This window comes from Astatotilapia calliptera, chromosome 22, assembly GCF_964374335.1.
Source record: "Astatotilapia calliptera chromosome 22, fAstCal68.1, whole genome shotgun sequence".
In the NCBI taxonomy this organism is placed as follows: domain Eukaryota; kingdom Metazoa; phylum Chordata; class Actinopteri; order Cichliformes; family Cichlidae; genus Astatotilapia; species Astatotilapia calliptera.
In genome coordinates, this window is record NC_137442.1 from 10,043,543 (window position 1) to 10,061,820 (window position 18,278).

The 18,278-nt window shown below is 37.5% G+C and overlaps 1 protein-coding gene across 1 annotated transcript; it reads left to right on the forward strand.

Annotated features, from left to right (window-relative positions):
* Positions 1-9,699: 9,699 nt before the first annotated feature.
* On the forward strand, positions 9,700-18,031 carry oscp1a (organic solute carrier partner 1a). The gene is made up of 11 exons (XM_026156957.2): positions 9,700-9,960; positions 10,146-10,175; positions 11,499-11,653; positions 13,356-13,523; positions 13,610-13,690; positions 13,791-13,894; positions 14,828-14,956; positions 15,041-15,095; positions 17,101-17,246; positions 17,333-17,393; positions 17,645-18,031. The coding sequence occupies exons 1-11, from the start codon at positions 9,849-9,851 to the stop codon at positions 17,771-17,773; spliced, it is 1,170 nt and encodes a 389-aa protein (XP_026012742.2). The 5' UTR covers positions 9,700-9,848; the 3' UTR covers positions 17,774-18,031.
* The last annotated feature ends 247 nt before the right edge of the window (positions 18,032-18,278 follow it).

An 18,278-nucleotide genomic window follows, 5' to 3' on the forward strand; every position in this document is an offset into this window, starting at 1 on the left:
CAATCTAAAACATTTTAAACTGCTGAACAGCAACACAAACAGTGTTAAAAAACAGTGTTAACAGAATGATTATGATGATTTTGTACCAAAGTTTCAGGTCACATGGCACACCTAGTGTGTAGTGTGGGGTATCAGCTGGTAAGTATAGGTTTTTTTTTCATATTTGTGTCCTTAGAGTTCAGATAGATAAAGCCTTGTGTATAATAAGGCTAACTAATTTTGGGACTTTGTGTCTGAGCCCAGGTTAAAACAATGTGTAAAAAAGCATTTAGTGGCATGGCTGAACAATGCTGTATTGATACTTATTTATCCATGTTCACAAAAAGGACTAATGTGTTTATTTGATTATTTGCATGTGTTAAACTGTGTCACCACCTTACGCTTTCATTTGACTTTACTCAAAAATCTCTATACAGTTCTCTTTTACCACTGTGTGGACTCTGTTTACATTAAAACATAAAGAAGAATGAGTAATAAAAAGATGTGTAGACAGATTAAGTAGACCGATAGAAACAGCTGTTCAGCCATGTTCTAAGAAACCAACACAATTTAAAGGTTCAGGATTGTGGTTTTAAAAATTGAATTTTCATGTATTTCATATCTTGCTTATTATTTTTTATTTAGTTATTAAATTTAGTTATTTTTATTTATTCTACTAGTCCTTTTCAGAAAGAAGCTGTAAAATATGACTTAAGATTTTTATGTTATTTTCTATGACATACAAAACAAATTGATGTATGTAATACTATTAAACATGATATACACATGTGTATATGTCTGAAAAACATTATGCTGTATATTAAAGTTTGTATTTTCTCCAGAATTTTTGTTCATCTTTTAAGTTCATTTCAATTAGAAGAATTTGAACTTTTAATATTCATTCAGAGGTTTTCTGACTCTAAATTTTCTTTTGTCATTACTCATCTTTTTATTATTTACATTTTAAACATGTTTAGCTTTTTTCCAACTTCTTCTGTGTGAACATCAGCTTTCAAAAGTTCTGCACTTTTGTTTTCAGGTGAAAATTTCTGTATTTTCCAGCTCATTCAGAATTTTTAACTTAACATTCAGCAATTAATTCATTTCAGTGCATACATTCAGATTCAAGCATTCACACTGCAGTTTCTTCAGAAAATGCACTTTCTAGTTAGTGTGAATGCTTGAAAAGCATTCACAGTATTGTTATTCTAATCTTTATTATTATTATTATATTTTATTATTTTTCCGTACGTTTTTTGAAAGCCTACTCCTTCAAAACCGTTCAACTTAGAAAAACCATTCAAACATCGTTAGATTCCTATTCTTTTGGACAACACTGCTTCTATTTTTCATATTTTTAACATTTATATTTTTAATTTTATTCAACTTTATTCAACAAAAATTCAACAAAAATTTCCCATGTATTTCAATGGGGAGACCCTTCAAATCCTCATTCAACTTACTCATTTTTAAACTCTTACTACTTCCACATACATTGACATAGAGCCACCATTCAAACTTTAAAACGAAGACAAGACATTCAACTATTCAACTTGTATTTATCTTTTCAATATCTATTATACTTTTTCTTCAGTTCCAGTTTAAGTTTCATGATGTTTTTTCACCCGTTTCAGAGTTTATAATGGGTGTGTATGGGACGGAATGTTGGGGCTAGAGTGAGGCAGCTCAACTGCTAGAGTGAGAGGAGCAAAAAAATTAATCTTAAAATCTTTTTTAAAACTGCTGCTGTGTCCACAGCGTTTGCTCTACAGGTATGATTTTACCCTCAAAACGTAGCCATGGCTGTCCTCTTTCATCCAATGTGTTTACTATTGTACTAGGTGTTATGGTTCTTTCATAAATGTCACCAATGCACAGCCTCCTCCCTCCAACTCTTCCATAGACTCTAATGTTAAAATGGCTCAGAAGGTTCGTTTGAAAATCAGAAGAGCATGGTGTCTTTCCACTGTCACCACGTCCATATAATAAACTCCACAGACATGAAAACTGAGAATTTGGTAGACTAGAAGCTGCTGTCGCTCACGGTGAAAGAATTTCGTCAATACGACTTTTACTTTTCATTTGGGAACGATTTGTTTCGGCCTGACTTTTCTGTTCATTTTAAGGAGCAAAAGTGAGGTGCATGTCTGTGTCGTGTGTATGGAGCCATTGGGTGCAGTCACTATAGCAACCAGGCTCACACCTGCCTGCTTAACGAGCTCTGCCTGCCACTGTGCCAAGATTCATCTTAAGCACTTCTCTTTCAACTGCTGCTGTGTCCACAGTGTTACAGCCATCATTTTACCCTCAAATTGTCGCCATTATTGTTCTCTTTCCAACACCGTGTCTTTCAAAGCTCAGGCATTTAAACTTTTTAAACTGTGTGGATCAAAGTGGAGGGATCACATTTGAGTCATTCAGTGATTCAAAGAATATGACCTTTTAATATTCATTCAGATGTTTTCTGACTCTAAATGTTCTTTTCTCATTTCTTAGGGTTTTCTAATTTACATTTAAAACATTTTCAGTTTTTTTCCAACTCCTTCTTCTGTGTAACCTTCAGCTTTTAGCAGTTCAGCACCTTTGTTTTCAGGTTAAATTCGTTTTTTTTTTTTGTTTTTTTTTAATCTCATTCAATATTTTTAACTCAAAATTCAGCAATTAATTCATTTCAGTGCATACATTCAGATTCAAGCATTCACACTGCAGTTTCTTCAGAAAATGCACTTTCTAGTTATATTTTATTATTTTTCCGTACGTTTTTTGAAAGCCTACTCCTTCAAAACCGTTCAACTTAGAAAAACCATTCAAACATCGTTAGATTCCTATTCTTTTGGACAACATTGCTTCTATTTTTCTTATTTTTAACATTTATATTTTTAATTTTATTCAACTTTATTCAACAAAAATTTATAATGTATTTCAATGGGGAGACCCTTCAAATTCTCATTCAACTTACTCATTTTTAAACTCTTACTACTTCCACATACATTGACATAGAGCCACCATTCAAACTTTAAAACGAAGACAAGACATTCAACTATTCAACTTGTATTTATCTTTTCAATATCTATTATACTTTTTCTTCAGTTCCAGTTTAAGTTTCATGATGTTTTTTCACCCGTTTCAGAGTTTATAATGGGTGTGTATGGGACGGAATGTTGGGGCTAGAGTGAGGCAGCTCAACTGCTAGAGTGAGAGGAGCAAAAAAATTAATCTTAAAATCTTTTTTAAAACTGCTGCTGTGTCCACAGCGTTTGCTCTACAGGTATGATTTTACCCTCAAAACGTAGCCATGGCTGTCCTCTTTCATCCAATGTGTTTACTATTGTCCTAGGTGTTACGGTTCTTTCATAAATGTCACCAATGCACAGCCTCCTCCTTCCAACTCTTCCATAGACTCTAATGTTAAAATGGCTCAGAAGGTTCGTTTGAAAATCAGAAGAGCATGGTGTCTTTCCACTGTCACCACGTCCATATAATAAACTCCACAGGCATGAAAACTGAGAATTAGGTAGACTAGACATTGCTGTCGCTCACGGTGAAAGAATTTTGTCAATACGACTTTTACTTTTCATTTGGGAGCGATTTGTTTCGGCCTGACTTTTCTGTTCATTTTAAGCAGCAAAAGTGAGGTGCATGTCTGTGTGCGTGTGTATGGAGCCATTGGGTGCGGTCACTATAGCAACCAGGCTCACACCTGCCTGCTTAACGAGCTCTGCCTGCCACTCTGCCAAGATTCATCTTAAGCACTTCTCTTTCAACTGCTGCTGTGTCCACAGTGTTAAAGCCATCATTTTACCCTCAAAACGTCGCCATCGTTGTTCTTTTTCCAACATCTTGTCTTTCAAAGCTCAGAGATGTCAACTTTTTAAACTGTGTGGGTCCAAGTGGAGGGATCACATTTTAGTCATTCAGTGATTCAAAGAATATGACTTTTTAATATTCTTTCAGATGTTTTCTGACTCTAAATGTTCTTTTCTCATTTCTTAGGTTTTTCTAATTTACAATTAAAACATTTTCAGCTTTTTTCCAACTTCTTCTTCTGTGTAACCTTCAGCTTTTAGCAGTTCAGCACCTTTGTTTTCAGGTTAAATTCGTTTTTTTTTTTTTTTTTTTTAATCTCATTCAATATTTTTAACTCAAAATTCAGCAATTAATTCATTTCAGTGCATACATTCAGATTCAAGCATTCACACTGCAGTTTCTTCAGAAAATGCACTTTCTAGTTAGTGTGAATGCTTGAAAAGCATTCACAGTATTGTTCTTCTAATCTTTATTATTCTATTTTATTATTATCTATTCCGTACGTTTTTTGAAAGCCTACTCCTTCAAAACCGTTCAACTTAGAAAAACCATTCAAACACCATTAGATTCCTATTCTTTTGGACACTGTTGCTTGTATTTTTCTCATTTTTAACATTTATATTTTTAATTTTATTCAACTTTATTCAACAAAAATTTCCCATGTATTTCAATGGGGAGACCCTTCAAATTCTCATTCAACTTACTCATTTTTAAACTCTTACTACTTCAACATACGTTCACATAGAGCCACCATTCAAACTTTAAAACGAAGACAAGACATTCAACTATTCAACTTGTATTTATCTTTTCAATATCTATTATACTTTTTCTTCAGTTCCAGTTTAAGTTTCATGATGTTTTTTCACCCGTTTCAGAGTTTATAATGGGTGTGTATGGGACGGAATGTTGGGGCTAGAGTGAGGCAGCTCAACTGCTAGAGTGAGAGGAGCAAAAAAAATAATCTTAAAATCTTTTTTAAAACTGCTGCTGTGTCCGCAGCGTTTGCTCTACAGGTATGATTTTACCCTCAAAACGTAGCCATGGCTGTCCTCTTTCATCCAATGTGTTTACTATTGTACTAGGTGTTATGGTTCTTTCATAAATGTCACCAATGCACAGCCTCCTCCCTCAAACTCTTCCATAGACTCTAATGTTAAAATGGCTCAGAAGGTTCGTTTGAAAATCAGAAGAGCATGGTGTCTTTCCACTGTCACCACGTGCATATAATAAACTCCACAGACATGAAAACTGAGAATTAGGTAGACTAGACATTGCTGTCGCTCACAGTGAAAGAATTTTGTCAATACGACTTTTACTTTTCATTTGGGAACGATTTGTTTCGGCCTGACTTTTCTGTTCATTTTAAGCAGCAAAAGTGAGGTGCATGTCTGTGTGCGTGTGTATGGAGCCATTGGGTGCGGTCACTATAGCAACCAGGCTCACACCTGCCTGCTTAACGAGCTCTCTCTCTCACTCTGCCAAAATTAATCTTAAACACTTCTCTTTCAACTGCTGCTGTGTCCACAGTGTTAAAGCCATCATTTTACCCTCAAAACGTCGCCATCGTTGTTCTTTTTCCAACATCTTGTCTTTCAAAGCTCAGAGATGTAAACTTTTTAAACTGTGTGGGTCCAAGTGGAGGGATCACATTTGAGTCATTCAGTGATTCAAAGAATATGACCTTTTAATATTCTTTCAGATGTTTTCTGACTCTAAATGTTCTTTTCTCGTTTCTTAGGTTTTTCTAATTTACAATTAAAACATTTTCAGCTTTTTTCCAACTTCTTCTTCTGTGTAACCTTCAGCTTTTAGCAGTTCAGCACTTTTGTTTTCAGGTTAAATTCGGGTTGTTTTTTTTTTATCTCATTCAAAATTTTTAACTTAAATTCAGTAATTATTTCATTTCAATGCATACATTCAGATTCAAGCATTCACACTGCAGTTTCTTCAGAAAATGCACTTTCTAGTTCTATTTTATTATTATCTATTCCGTACGTTTTTTGAAAGCCTACTCCTTCAAAACCGTTCAACTTAGAAAAACCATTCAAACACCGTTAGATTCCTATTCTTTTGGACAACATTGCTTCTATTTTTCTCATTTTTAACATTTATATTTTTAATTTTATTCAACTTTTTTCAACAAAAATTTATAATGTATTTCAATGGGGAGACCCTTCAAATTCTCATTCAACTTCCTCCTCTTTAAACTGTATCTACTTCCACATACATTGACATAGAGCCACCATTCAAACTTTAAAACGAAGACAAGACATTCAACTATTCAACTTGTATTTATCTTTTCAATATCTATTATACTTTTTCTTCAGTTCCAGTTTAAGTTTCATGATGTTTTTTCACCCGTTTCAGAGTTTATAATGGGTGTGTATGGGACGGAATGTTGGGGCTAGAGTGAGGCAGCTCAACTGCTAGAGTGAGAGGAGCAACAAAATTAATCTTAAAATCTTTTTTAAAACTGCTGCTGTGTCCGCAGCGTTTGCTCTACAGGTATGATTTTACCCTCAAAACGTAGCCATGGCTGTCCTCTTTCATCCAATGTGTTTACTATTGTACTAGGTGTTATGGTTCTTTCATAAATGTCACCAATGCACAGCCTCCTCCCTCCAACTCTTCCATAGACTCTAATGTTAAAATGGCTCAGAAGGTTCGTTTGAAAATCAGAAGAGCATGGTGTCTTTACACTGTCACCACGTCCATATAATAAACTCCACAGGCATGAAAACTGAGAATTCAGTAGACTAGAAGCTGCTGTCACTCACGGTGAAAGAATTTTGTCAATACGACTTTTACTTTTCATTTGGGAACGATTTGTTTCGGCCTGACTTTTCTGTTCATTTTAAGCAGCAAAAGTGAGGTGCATGTCTGTGTACGTGTGTATGGAGCCATTGGGTGCGGTCACTATAGCAACCAGGCTCACACCTGCCTGCTTAACGAGCTCTGCCTGCCACTGTACCAAGATTCATCTTAAGCACTTCTCTTTCAACTGCTGCTGTGTCCACAGTGTTAAAGCCATCATTTTACCCTCAAATTGTCGCCATTATTGTTCTCTTTCCAACACCGTATCTTTCAAAGCTCAGGCATTTAAACTTTTTAAACTGTGTGGATCAAAGTGGAGGGATCACATTTGAGTCATTCAGTGATTCAAAGAATATGACCTTTTAATATTCATTCAGATGTTTTCTGACTCTAAATGTTCTTTTCTCATTTCTTAGGGTTTTCTAATTTACATTTAAAACATTTTCAGCTTTTTTCCAACTTCTGCTTCTGTGTAACCTTCAGCTTTTAGCAGTTCAGCACCTTTGTTTTCAAGTTAAATTTGGTTGGTTTTTTTTTTTGGTTTTTTTTTTTTTAATTTCATTCAATATTTTTAACTCAAAATTCAGCAATTAATTCATTTCAGTGCATACATTCAGATTCAAGCATTCACACTGCAGTTTCTTCAGAAAATGCACTTTCTAGTTATTCTAGTTGTTGGTTCAGGTGAAGTTGTGGTTACAGGTGACGTTGTCAGTTTAGTTGTTGGTACAGGTGCTGGTCCCTTCTTTCCAGACTGTCCTGTTCCATCTCCGTGTCCACATTTACATGGTTTGAGCTCAGTGATTATTTTAATAATTTCAGCACTGGGGAAGTCCATACTTATGACACCTAAGCAACCATGATTTTCTGAACTGGTATTGTGTTGCTTCAGAAAGTTGTAAAGCTGTTCGTTAACTTTTTGAGCCAGTTTTATTGGTTTCTCAGTAGTTGATGCTGACGTGCCAGTCACCATAATGTGACGTTCACAGAGGTTTGACTTGATATTCTTTATTTTTTTTTCCACATTTGTGAGCCTATTATGTTCAAAGAAATGTGAGTCATGGCTTTCTGTTCCAGCTCGAAACACATCAGTCTTGAGAAAAACAATCTTACCCCTTGCATCCTTCATTTTTGGTGCTAGTGTATTTGTCCATATTTTACTTCGGAACTTGTCAATTATTGTCTTCATCAAGTCTTCAGCATCCTTGTTATTATGAAAAACTAACTTATGGAATGTCACTTTTAGAATCACAGTCTCATTCCTGTGGTTTTCTAAAAAATCAAGAATATCTCTAAGAACTTCACCTAAGGGAATTTCTTTCCCAATCAACCAGTGACTATCCCCAACATAAATGGATTTTTTAGGAATCCAATTTCTAGAATGCAAGTCAAAATATCGTACTCCTACATTAAGTTGGTCTTTCAAATTCCAAACTTGACTTTGCAAATAACTTGCAAATAGTCCTTTGTACAATGTTAAGCTTTCATGTGTTCCAGGGATAGCGATAGCAGATAGTGGGGTCTCTTCAGGTATAGACTTCATCCACTCCCGGTTATAAGAGCTTTGACTCAGGACTGGGTTTTCATTGAAAGCTGACTGTGAACTTGAGCAGGTTATTCTGATGAGAGGAAGACATTTTTACTCTGTTAATTCTTTTTCATTCAGAACCCCCCCCCCCCTCCCCCCCAAACTAAGGCATATTAGCAATATTTGCTATTTATATATGTTTTTGCAATCACAACAAATTAGTCTTAAAAGTAACACTAGTTTGAACTATTAAAAACACAGCACAATTTATAATTTTATGTTTTACTTACATAGAGAAAAACCAGAGGAAATGATAGAACTCCATAATAAGGTTTTAGGCTTGTCAGTTGAGTTCCAAATTTCTTTCCAAAATGTGTTTAAATTATTGTTTCAGCAGGGAAATAATTCACAAAAACTTAAAAAGCTGTTAGCTGCAGACATGACTGTAACAATAGACAATGGTGTGCACTTAAGTGAGCTGCTGGTAAAGTGAACATGAAGATAAACTTTGATTTGCATGTTTCTGCTCTCTTATCTTTTATTTAGAGTAGTGTAGGAGAGGGAAGGAGAGAAATTCTTGTGTTACTCTTTTATTAGTGATGAGCAGCAGGAGGAGTATAGAGCACGATGCTTTTGTGGATGAATCATCTGCCTCAGAATGTGAATAAAACTCAGAATACTGTGGAAATAGAGCCTGCTCATCTCCTTTTTGTACACAACCTATGTGTTGATCTTCCACTTCAGCTTGTGGTCAGTGCAGATACACATAAGTGCACCGTGGGTATAAAAATGAGTGAAAAAAACAGCCAATGTCCAAAAGAAAAGCTTCAGAAAGTCAGGAGAACTATTTCTCAAGACTTCTTTAAAAAATTACAAGAAACTGTGGCTCACTTGAAGTAAAATATAAAGAAATAACGGGGGGAACTAGATTTTTGTACAAGGAATGTACAAGATGTCCCAGATCAAATACGCTAAGCTAGCTAAGGCTAGTTATCATGCTAAGCTGACTATGCTACACACCTAAATGATGAGGTAAAAAGATACAATTAAAGACTGGTAAAGCTTTATCATTACTGTTTACAAACATGTTTTGTTTCCATGTTTGGTGCTGGGGGAGACTTGTCTACATGAGGTTTTGAGAGCTTTGCAATGAAGAGAGGCCTCATCTCTCAACATTAGTTGCCAACCGCACTCATTCTCTTGGTTGAATGGGAGCAAATCCAAGCTGGAAGGTTAAAAGATGTGGTGGAAAGTCTCCACAGGAGAGTGTAGAATAAAATTTAACAATTACACATACACATATGTTCTTTTAGCACTTTTGGACTTTGGTTCACTGAATAGCCCTTTAAATGTAACCTGCTTATAAAGGGTTAGTTAGTTAGTCTGTTTAATCTTGCACATGGCATACCCATTTACCTTCTGTGTTTGGTTGTAATGTGCTGTAACGTCATCCTTATCCTGTCCAATAAGCTTCTGTCTGTACACTCCTTATCCTCTTGTTGGCCACCTGTTACATCTTAGTGAGCAGAAGAATGATCAGATAAGACCTAGCATGAACATTTCACTTAACAGTGGCAATCCACAAGAGGAACAATCAGTTAACTGGGTGGAAATGAGCAGAGTTTTTTTCAGCTGCAAAGGATTTTTCTCCTTCTGACGCCTACCTCTGCGACAGCTTTGTGCTAAGGAGCTAATCCTCCTTTTCTTTTGACTTTGCAAGATGTCTATGAGAACTCTCCCCCTGGTTTTCATTAATCTGGGTGGAGAGATGCTTTACATACTGGACCAACGCCTGCGAGCTCACAACACCTCAGAGGACAATTCAGAGAAAGGTAGAGGCAGCTGACATCTTTGTAGATGTGTCTTCCCAGTTTGTGTCAAGCTGTAGCAGTCTGATGCCAATTTATAAACTTTAAAAAAAGTGCTTTTCTTATGTCAGATGCATAACTACCCAAATTACAAATCTGCTTTCCTTCTTTTTCTTTCTTCTTTTGTTGGAAACCCAACATGGCTGCAGGAGTGTGGTCAGAAAATGACAGGAAAAGAGGTATTACTTGAGCGTAATGTTCTTTAGTCAGCTCCTCCAGCATCTCTGAGCTCTCTTAACAAGTCAGAAAATATATAATTTTCTTGAAAACACATGTGAAATTGTCACACAGAGCCAGACAAGTAGCTAGACACCTACCACAAATTTGTATATACAGTGCACCAGCCACTTTATTTGGTACACTTTTGCACTCTGGTCTTCAGAACTGTGTTAATTCTTTGTGGCACAGGTTCAGCAAAGTGCTGGAAACATTCCTCGGAGATTCTCATCCATATTGACATGATAGCATCACACAGTAGCTGCAGAGTTGTCAGCTGTGCATCCACGATATGACTCTGCCATTGCACCACATCCCAAAGGTGCCCTATCTGATTGAGATCTGGTGACTGTGGAGGCTATTTGAGTAAGTGAAGTATGGCATGATTTTAGCTTTGAGACATGGCACAAAGCTGGAAGCAGCCATAAAAAGAGATTGGTATACCTGAACCTTAGACACAAGGATCAATCTATGCGCATAAGGGGCGATCATGACTCAAAAGTTGGCAGTTCGTCTTGTCATCGGAAGGTTGCCGGTTCGAGCCCCAGCTAAGTCAGTCTCGGTCATTGTGTCCTTGGGCAAGACACTTCACCCGTTGCCTACTGGTAGTGGTCAGAGGGCCCAGTGGCACCAGTGTCCGGCAGCCTCGCCTCCGTCAGTGCGCCCCAGGCCAGCTGTGGCTACAATGTAGCTTGCCATCACTAGTGTGTGAATGGGTGTGTGAATGGGTGGATGACTGAATGTAGTGTAAAGCGCTTTGGGGTCCTTAGGGACTAAGTAAAGTGCTATACAAAATACTGCCCATTTGCCATTCATGAATGAGAGTCTGAAAAAAGAGCACTCAGAGTTAAAACACATATGAGGCTATTTGCTCACAGAAGGTGGACAAGAAAATGATTGGACTAGAGCAATGATGTCACCAGTTTGACAGGTTGGGTAAGAGGAAGTGATGTAAAGAATAGACAATCAGCCCAAACACCAAGGAATTCAGGCAGATGAATTAATACAGATTTTCCTTAACTTATACTTAAGCTTCATTTGAATAGGTGTACTTAACAAAGTGGCCAGTGAGTTTATTTAGACTGTCTCCCATATATATTTGGAGTTGTATAAATAAATAAAAAATGCATAAAACAATGGTAAACAACCATTTAAAAAAAAAAAAAATTACCATTTTTTTCCTTTTTCATGACCTCTGTGTTTATCGACCGCACTAAGAAAGAAGTAGCTTCAATTCAAAAGCAAAATTCTCCACCTTTCTGTTTGGCTGCTTCTCCATTTCACAGTCATGAATGACATCGTTGGGACCATGTTCAGTAAAGCCTTCATGGATGAACTTCTCAAACCTCAGCAGCTGTATTCTCACAGGACAATGAAAACGGTGCTAACTCGGTTAGCGCACGCCTCCATCATGAGACTGAACCCGGCCAGCATGGACAGGGTAAATACCAAATACCAGGAACAGGAGCACTAGATTATAAACAGCAAGTGAACTGAAAAACTTTTTAAAGTAAAAATCTTCCCCTTGTTCACAGTGAAAGTTTTTCCCTTTACTGGAAAAAAATGCCAGGAAAAACAGAGTCGATTCATTGATCTCAAACCTATGACTCAGTCCTTGAAGTTCAGAAATAAGCTTCCACAGTTTACTCATTACCTCTCCCTATAATGCAGGACTGTCAAACCTGCACCCATAAAATTTACTTCACTTAATGGAGCAATGATTTTATACACATCCCGAGTCATTAGGGACTTATAGTCATGTGAAAAAGAAAGCAGTCCTGTAAAACCTTCCTGCTTCCATAGGGAATACTGTATGTAGCAGCCAGGTGCTGCTAATCAAATGCATTTCATAAACTTAATGTGAGCAAGTATGTCCACTTGTCAAGTCTAACAAAATGCATTTGGAAAACAACATTTTGCAGGTCAGGACCATTCAGGTGTGTGTTAACACAATGCCACAATCTTCTCAGGATGAGATGTCCTAGAAAATTCACTCAGAAGTCAGACTGTGCAGAAAACCCAGGAGCTACATCTCAGACTTTACAGCCAACAATTGGCATGTTAAATTTTAAAGTTCATGACAGCACAACTAGAAAAAGACTGAACAAGTGGTTTGTTTAGAAGAGTTGCCAAAACAAAGCGTCTTCTCTATAAATCATTCATGGCAGCAGAGCACAGGTTTGCAAAGCTGTATCTGAATAAACCACAAGATGGAAAGTGTCCTGTGTACGAATGAGGCCAAAGTGGAGATGTTTCGGTAAAATCCACAGCACCACTGCGTTTGGCTTTTGGGGAAAGCCAAACGCAGCATACCAGCAAAACACCTGACATCAACTGTTAAGCACGGTGGTGGACGGGTAATCGTTTGGGCTTGACCTGGACAGCTTGCAGTCATCGAGTCAAACACAACCTTCTGTGTATACCAAAGTATTCTAGAGTAAAATGTGAAGCTATCTGTCCATTACCTAAAGCTTGGCTGAAATTTGGTCATAAAACAGAACGATGATTCCAAGAACAGCAGCAAATCTGCAAAAGAAAAGAATCAAAATGTTGCAGTGGTCCAGTCAAAGTCTAAATCTCAGGTGACTGAACTGCTCTGCACAAGCAAATTCCCACAATCCTTACTGAGCTGAAGCAACACTGTAAAGTAGAGTGGGCTGAAACTTCTCCACAACGATGTGAGAGACTGATGAAGTCAAGCAGTTACTACTTATTACTTCTAAAGGTAGTTCAACGAGCAAATGAATTGTGGGTTGTAGTTAGTTTCTCACAGGACTGTAACTCAACATATATTTTATAATTGTATTATTTGTTTCTGATAGTTCTTAATTTTTATTGAGGGTCAGATGATTTTTTACTTGTTACTTTCTTGATTTGTCTTATAATTTCTTTGTTATTATTATTAGCTTTTAATGTTATTGTTTTAATTGCATCTTTCTCTGTCATATTAGTCATGTGAAGCAGTTTGAAGTGCATTAACCTCACGGAAAGTCCTACACAAATTGCTTTCTCTCAGATATTGATTGATAATTGATTGTCAGATTGTTCTGGTATCTTATTAATACATAACATGACAAAAAATGTAAACATTTTACAGCTCTGTTAGTTTTTTAAGGTGTAGATTTGTGTTTTTGTTCTTGTAGCTTTATGAGCTAATGGTCATGGCTTTCAAATATCAAGTCTTCCTTTGTCTGCGGCCAAAAGACCTGCTGCTCATCTCATACAATCACATGGACACCATCAGGGAATTCGTGAAAGACACTCCCATGGCCGTGAACCAAGTCGATGAGACACACAGGAAAATCATTGAGGTATGACTCAGATAACTGAAGTTATATAAACCTTGTATTTATAAGGTGCAAGCATCCTCTGCAGCCATTGTCTCTCTTTGATGTAGGCATACTCGTCTTTATCAGAGGGTGAACTCCAGCTTCTCAGACAGACTCTCCTCACATTTTTCCAAGACATGCACGTTCGTGTGAGTCCCCTGCTTGAAATCCCATCCTCCTCAAACATATTAATATCAAATTAAACATTTCATTTTTCTGCTTTCAATTAATGCTCTCTCTTTTTTTAAGGTATCACTTTTCCTAAAAGATCAGATCCAAAATCCCAACGGACGGTTCGCCCTGACGACGTCAGGCCCAGTGCCTCATGGGACTGATGTTCCTGGGCTTATTAGGTATGTAGGTTACAGTGTGTGCAGATGGTTTACATATAGTTTTGAAATGAATTTCAAGGAATCCATAAATGTAAATCAAAAATATGTCCTCAGTCATATCTGTCACTGTCAATGTAATAGAGCATTTTATGCAAAGTAATAAAGGTCAGCTATGCAGCAGCGCCAGCGCATTTATCCTTCCCCTGATAGTAAGCGCTCAGATGTGCCCCCTTTAAGCAGAAATACATTTTGTATACATGCATTCTTCAGTTGTAAGATTTCTGGGGGATTTTTGCACATACTGCCTGTTTCAAATATATCCACAACATCCACAACGGTATCAGATCTGTGCTTTGGCCCATATGTGTCTTAAGTGTGCCAAAGTGACCATATCAAAAGAATTCAAAGCAGTCATTTCATCAGTCTTTCACTAATTTCTTTGGATTATTTTGTTTACAATGAAAAACAAGCACAGAAAAGACCAAAATTTAACCTTTGTTTGTCTTTGTTGAATCAGAAAAGCACCTCCTGCCTCTGTACCACGTATCCCTTTACTTCTACAATGTGATATTTTTACATAAGTGCTGATTAAAAGCATGTGCTGTAAGCATCATTCATGCAAACTAATACACATGCGAGTACTTTATTAATGTCTGTCATTAATGAGTCTGCCATTGTTTGTCAGATTCTCAGTGTCTTTATCACATATTTGCTTCTAATTCAAGTTTAGACATTATAAGCAGAATTAATTTCTACTGTCAATGTTTATACACTGAACCTGGTTTAACATCTGCCACTTCATTAACGGCACTAGATGTGGCCACTCTGTGGCCTGGTGGTCTGATGCAACTCTGAAGTCACCGCCAAAAGGCTGACCAATCCCAACTTTCAATTTTCTTTAAAAAAAATGTGTCCACAATCCAGAGTGTCGCCATCTGTTTCCTGTTTTCAAAGGATATTTGACTGTCGCGGCAGAGAAGTGAGACGAAGGGAGTTCCCCTCTGGAGGGAGTTACACCAGCTCCATCAGAGAGGGGTCTTTCGAGCTGCATGGAAACAGAGTGATCAGACTCGGCATGAACATGTATGTAAATATGCTGCTGGACACTACATGGTGAACACACACACTGAACCTGTGGGTGACACTGCTGCGTTTCATGACTTAAAGGTACACTGTGGATCATCCAGAGGAGACACACACGTCCAGGGCTCCCTCTGTAAAGGTAATAACATGTCAGGGAGGTCACAGATTTCATTTTACAGTTATGGTTGGTGATATATATATATATATATATATATAACTTAATATTGTCCTGAACTACACCTGAGCTCTTGCTGTTGTGAAACCATGAAATTATGTTTAAGCAATAATAGCAAATCATATCATATGGAGCTTTTTTCCTACAAGGTGATATTTACCTTTGATAGTGGTGTTTAAAGGATGCTCAGGTGGCACCAAGGGGCTCAAAATGTTGCACCACTTTCACACTCACTCCACTAACCTGATGCTTCCTAGTTTGTTTGGAGCCAGAAGTGACAATTTTTGAATCAGATGGTAGGGCACCGAGTTAGCTAAGGTTATCTAGCTGCAGCAATAAACCCAAAAAAACAGACATATGCTTGATATATTAACATATTTTTAGATATTTCTTACGCCAAAGGAACCCAACATACATTTGTTATAGAGTGGGAAACTGTCCATGTGCCTCCAAATCACTTTTTATACCAGGCTGTGAACATGCATTTAAATGCTGTAAATTTGGATATTTTGTAATGGAGGTCTGCGGGGATTCACTCATTTTTGCAGCTTGCCTCAAGTGGCCACTCAAGGAACTTTAGTTTGTTTTGTACTTCTGTGTTGGCTTTGTATATTAGCCCCAGAAATTCCTGCTTGCCTGGACATTGATGCATAGTAAAAGCCGTTAATGCTGTTATGGCAGTGGCCCGTTCCCTGTGGTTTGCACACGCAGCTCTTTATTGACACACTTTTTGCATATACACTTAAACTCACCTCACTTGCCCCGCTGTTCAAAACATCTCACTGGTGTAGGCTCATCATTGTGTGTGTCTCTACAGCCTAACACCTTCTATAAGAGAAGAGCTTAATTGGGTGTGTAAGACAGGTGTGCCCAAACCACACTACTGTGGTTTCCTGGCTTCTACAGCTGAGCCAGAAAACCACACCCCAGTGCTACTGCTGTACAAAGAGAAGATGGTAATCAGATTAATGAAGTGTCAAAAATAATAATAATAGTGTTTCTCAGTAACTGTGAATGTTTGTGTCTGCTTATATTATCACCATATCAACATTAAACGGCTGGTTAGACAGTGTAATGTTTAATTAGTCAATATTAACATTAATAATGTTTGAAAACTTGTAGTAACTCTTGTGCTGCCACTGCACCCCTCCCTTTCCTGAACCATTATCCACAAATAGAGAAAACTTGGAACAGTTGTGAAGCTTCCCAGGAGCGCATTAGTTGCAAAAGACTCCAGAACAACATCTAAAGAACTGCAGGGCTCACTTGTTTCAGAGTGGACCAAAGTGGCATCCATGAGAGAAAAACACCACTGACCAAAAAGAATACGCAGGCTCATCTCACATTTGCCAAAAACATCTTGATAATGAGAAAGAAGCTGGAATTTTTTTAAGCTTTGCATGCCGTTACATCTGGTGTAAAACTAACAGCATTTTATTAAAAGGAACATCATGCCAACAGTCAGACATGGTGGTGGCAGCTTGATGGTCTGACGCAGGTTTGCTGGACGATTTGCAAAAACTGGTGGAACCATGAATTCTGATTTCTACTAAAAGAAACCTGAAGGAGAATCTCCAGCTATCATTTCTTGCCCTGAACCTTAAACAGGCTGTTCTTTCTTAAAAACCCTCCAGTTTGGCTGAATTAAAAACATCTCTGTAAGGAAGATGTTTTTTTCAATCAAACGCTTGATTGTAGTTCTTGCTGCCAACAGCAGTGCAACCAGTTATTGGGTTTAGGGGGAGTTTTCAGAGGGCCAGGTAGCATTGGAGAACTTTTTTCCATTAATAAATTATATAATTTAAAAACTGCATCTTGTATTTAGTCTGGTTCTCTTTCTTTTATTATTAGAATTTGTTTGATGACCTGAAACATATAACTATAATAAATAGAAAAAGATCAGAAAAGGGGCAAATACTATTTTCACAGCTCTGTTATAACCTGCCTCTGCACCTCCATCGTGCTGCAGGCAGACGGCTCTCCCAACCCGCTGGCGAAGGAGGAGCTGAACCTGCTGGCTCGTCTGATGGGCAGCATGAAGGCAGAGAACAAGCCCAAAGACGAATCAGGTTTTCGAATCAACCTGTTCAACACAGACAAAGAGGAGGCGGAAGCGTGGGTGTTCTTCTTTTCTATTTTAATTCCCTGTTGTTACATTAACATAAATTTCCTCATCAAGGCCTTTTTATCTTGTTTCACAGAGGAGCATCAGCTAGTGCTGAGGAGTCCTTGTATGGAGTGATAAATATTCAAGCAATGCAGGTATGATCATGCAGACTCTTCTGGGGTATTTCAGTGAACTAAAACTAAACCACAATCAAGAAAACAGTTTAGTTTGACTTAAAAAAAAAAAGGCAACTGCTGAGCACGTGAACAAACCTAACAATATAAACAGAAAATCTGGCAAAAAAGTGTGTTAGTGTGAGTGTCTGGCTACACTCTGGACTGTTGTTATGACTGCCATGTCTCTCTTAAAACATCTGTGATGAACTTAATCCAAGTTTTTGGTTCAGGATGAGCAGGCGGCATCGGAGTTGGCTCGCATCGCCGGACAGTTTGAAGAAGAAGAAGAAGAAGAGAAACCCGAAAAACCCAGCAACAACAAGGGAGAAGAGCTCCTGGCCATGATGGACGACCTCTGACTCATTTATCCAGTCTGTGGTTGTTTGATGATCGGATGGTTAATCTCCACTGTGAACTTTAATCTGAAATATGCAGTATTCAGTGAAACAGATGCAAGAACTCAACATTATAACACAGTTACAATAGACAGAAACTATTTTCTATGTTTAAATTGCAGCTGAACTGACTTGGATGTTAAACGGTAACACCTGCTGTGTTTGAGGTTTCATTTTCTTTTTAACAATTTAATGTTAAATAAAAGTATTTATTTATATTTACATGATTAGGCTGGCTCGTGTTTACATGCTGTAAAACAAAATGAGTTGCAAATGTTGCTGTGAGGCAGGGAAGAAATTAAATGAAAAGGATTGATCATATTTTTAAATACGACATCTAATTGGACACGTACTAATTTAAATAAGCTATAAATTAATATTTGGATAATGAAAATAAATGTTCATTGAGACGATTTCGTTTCTGCAGCAGCAACCTGTAGGGGGTGCTGTTGTCTTCGCTTTGTAAGAA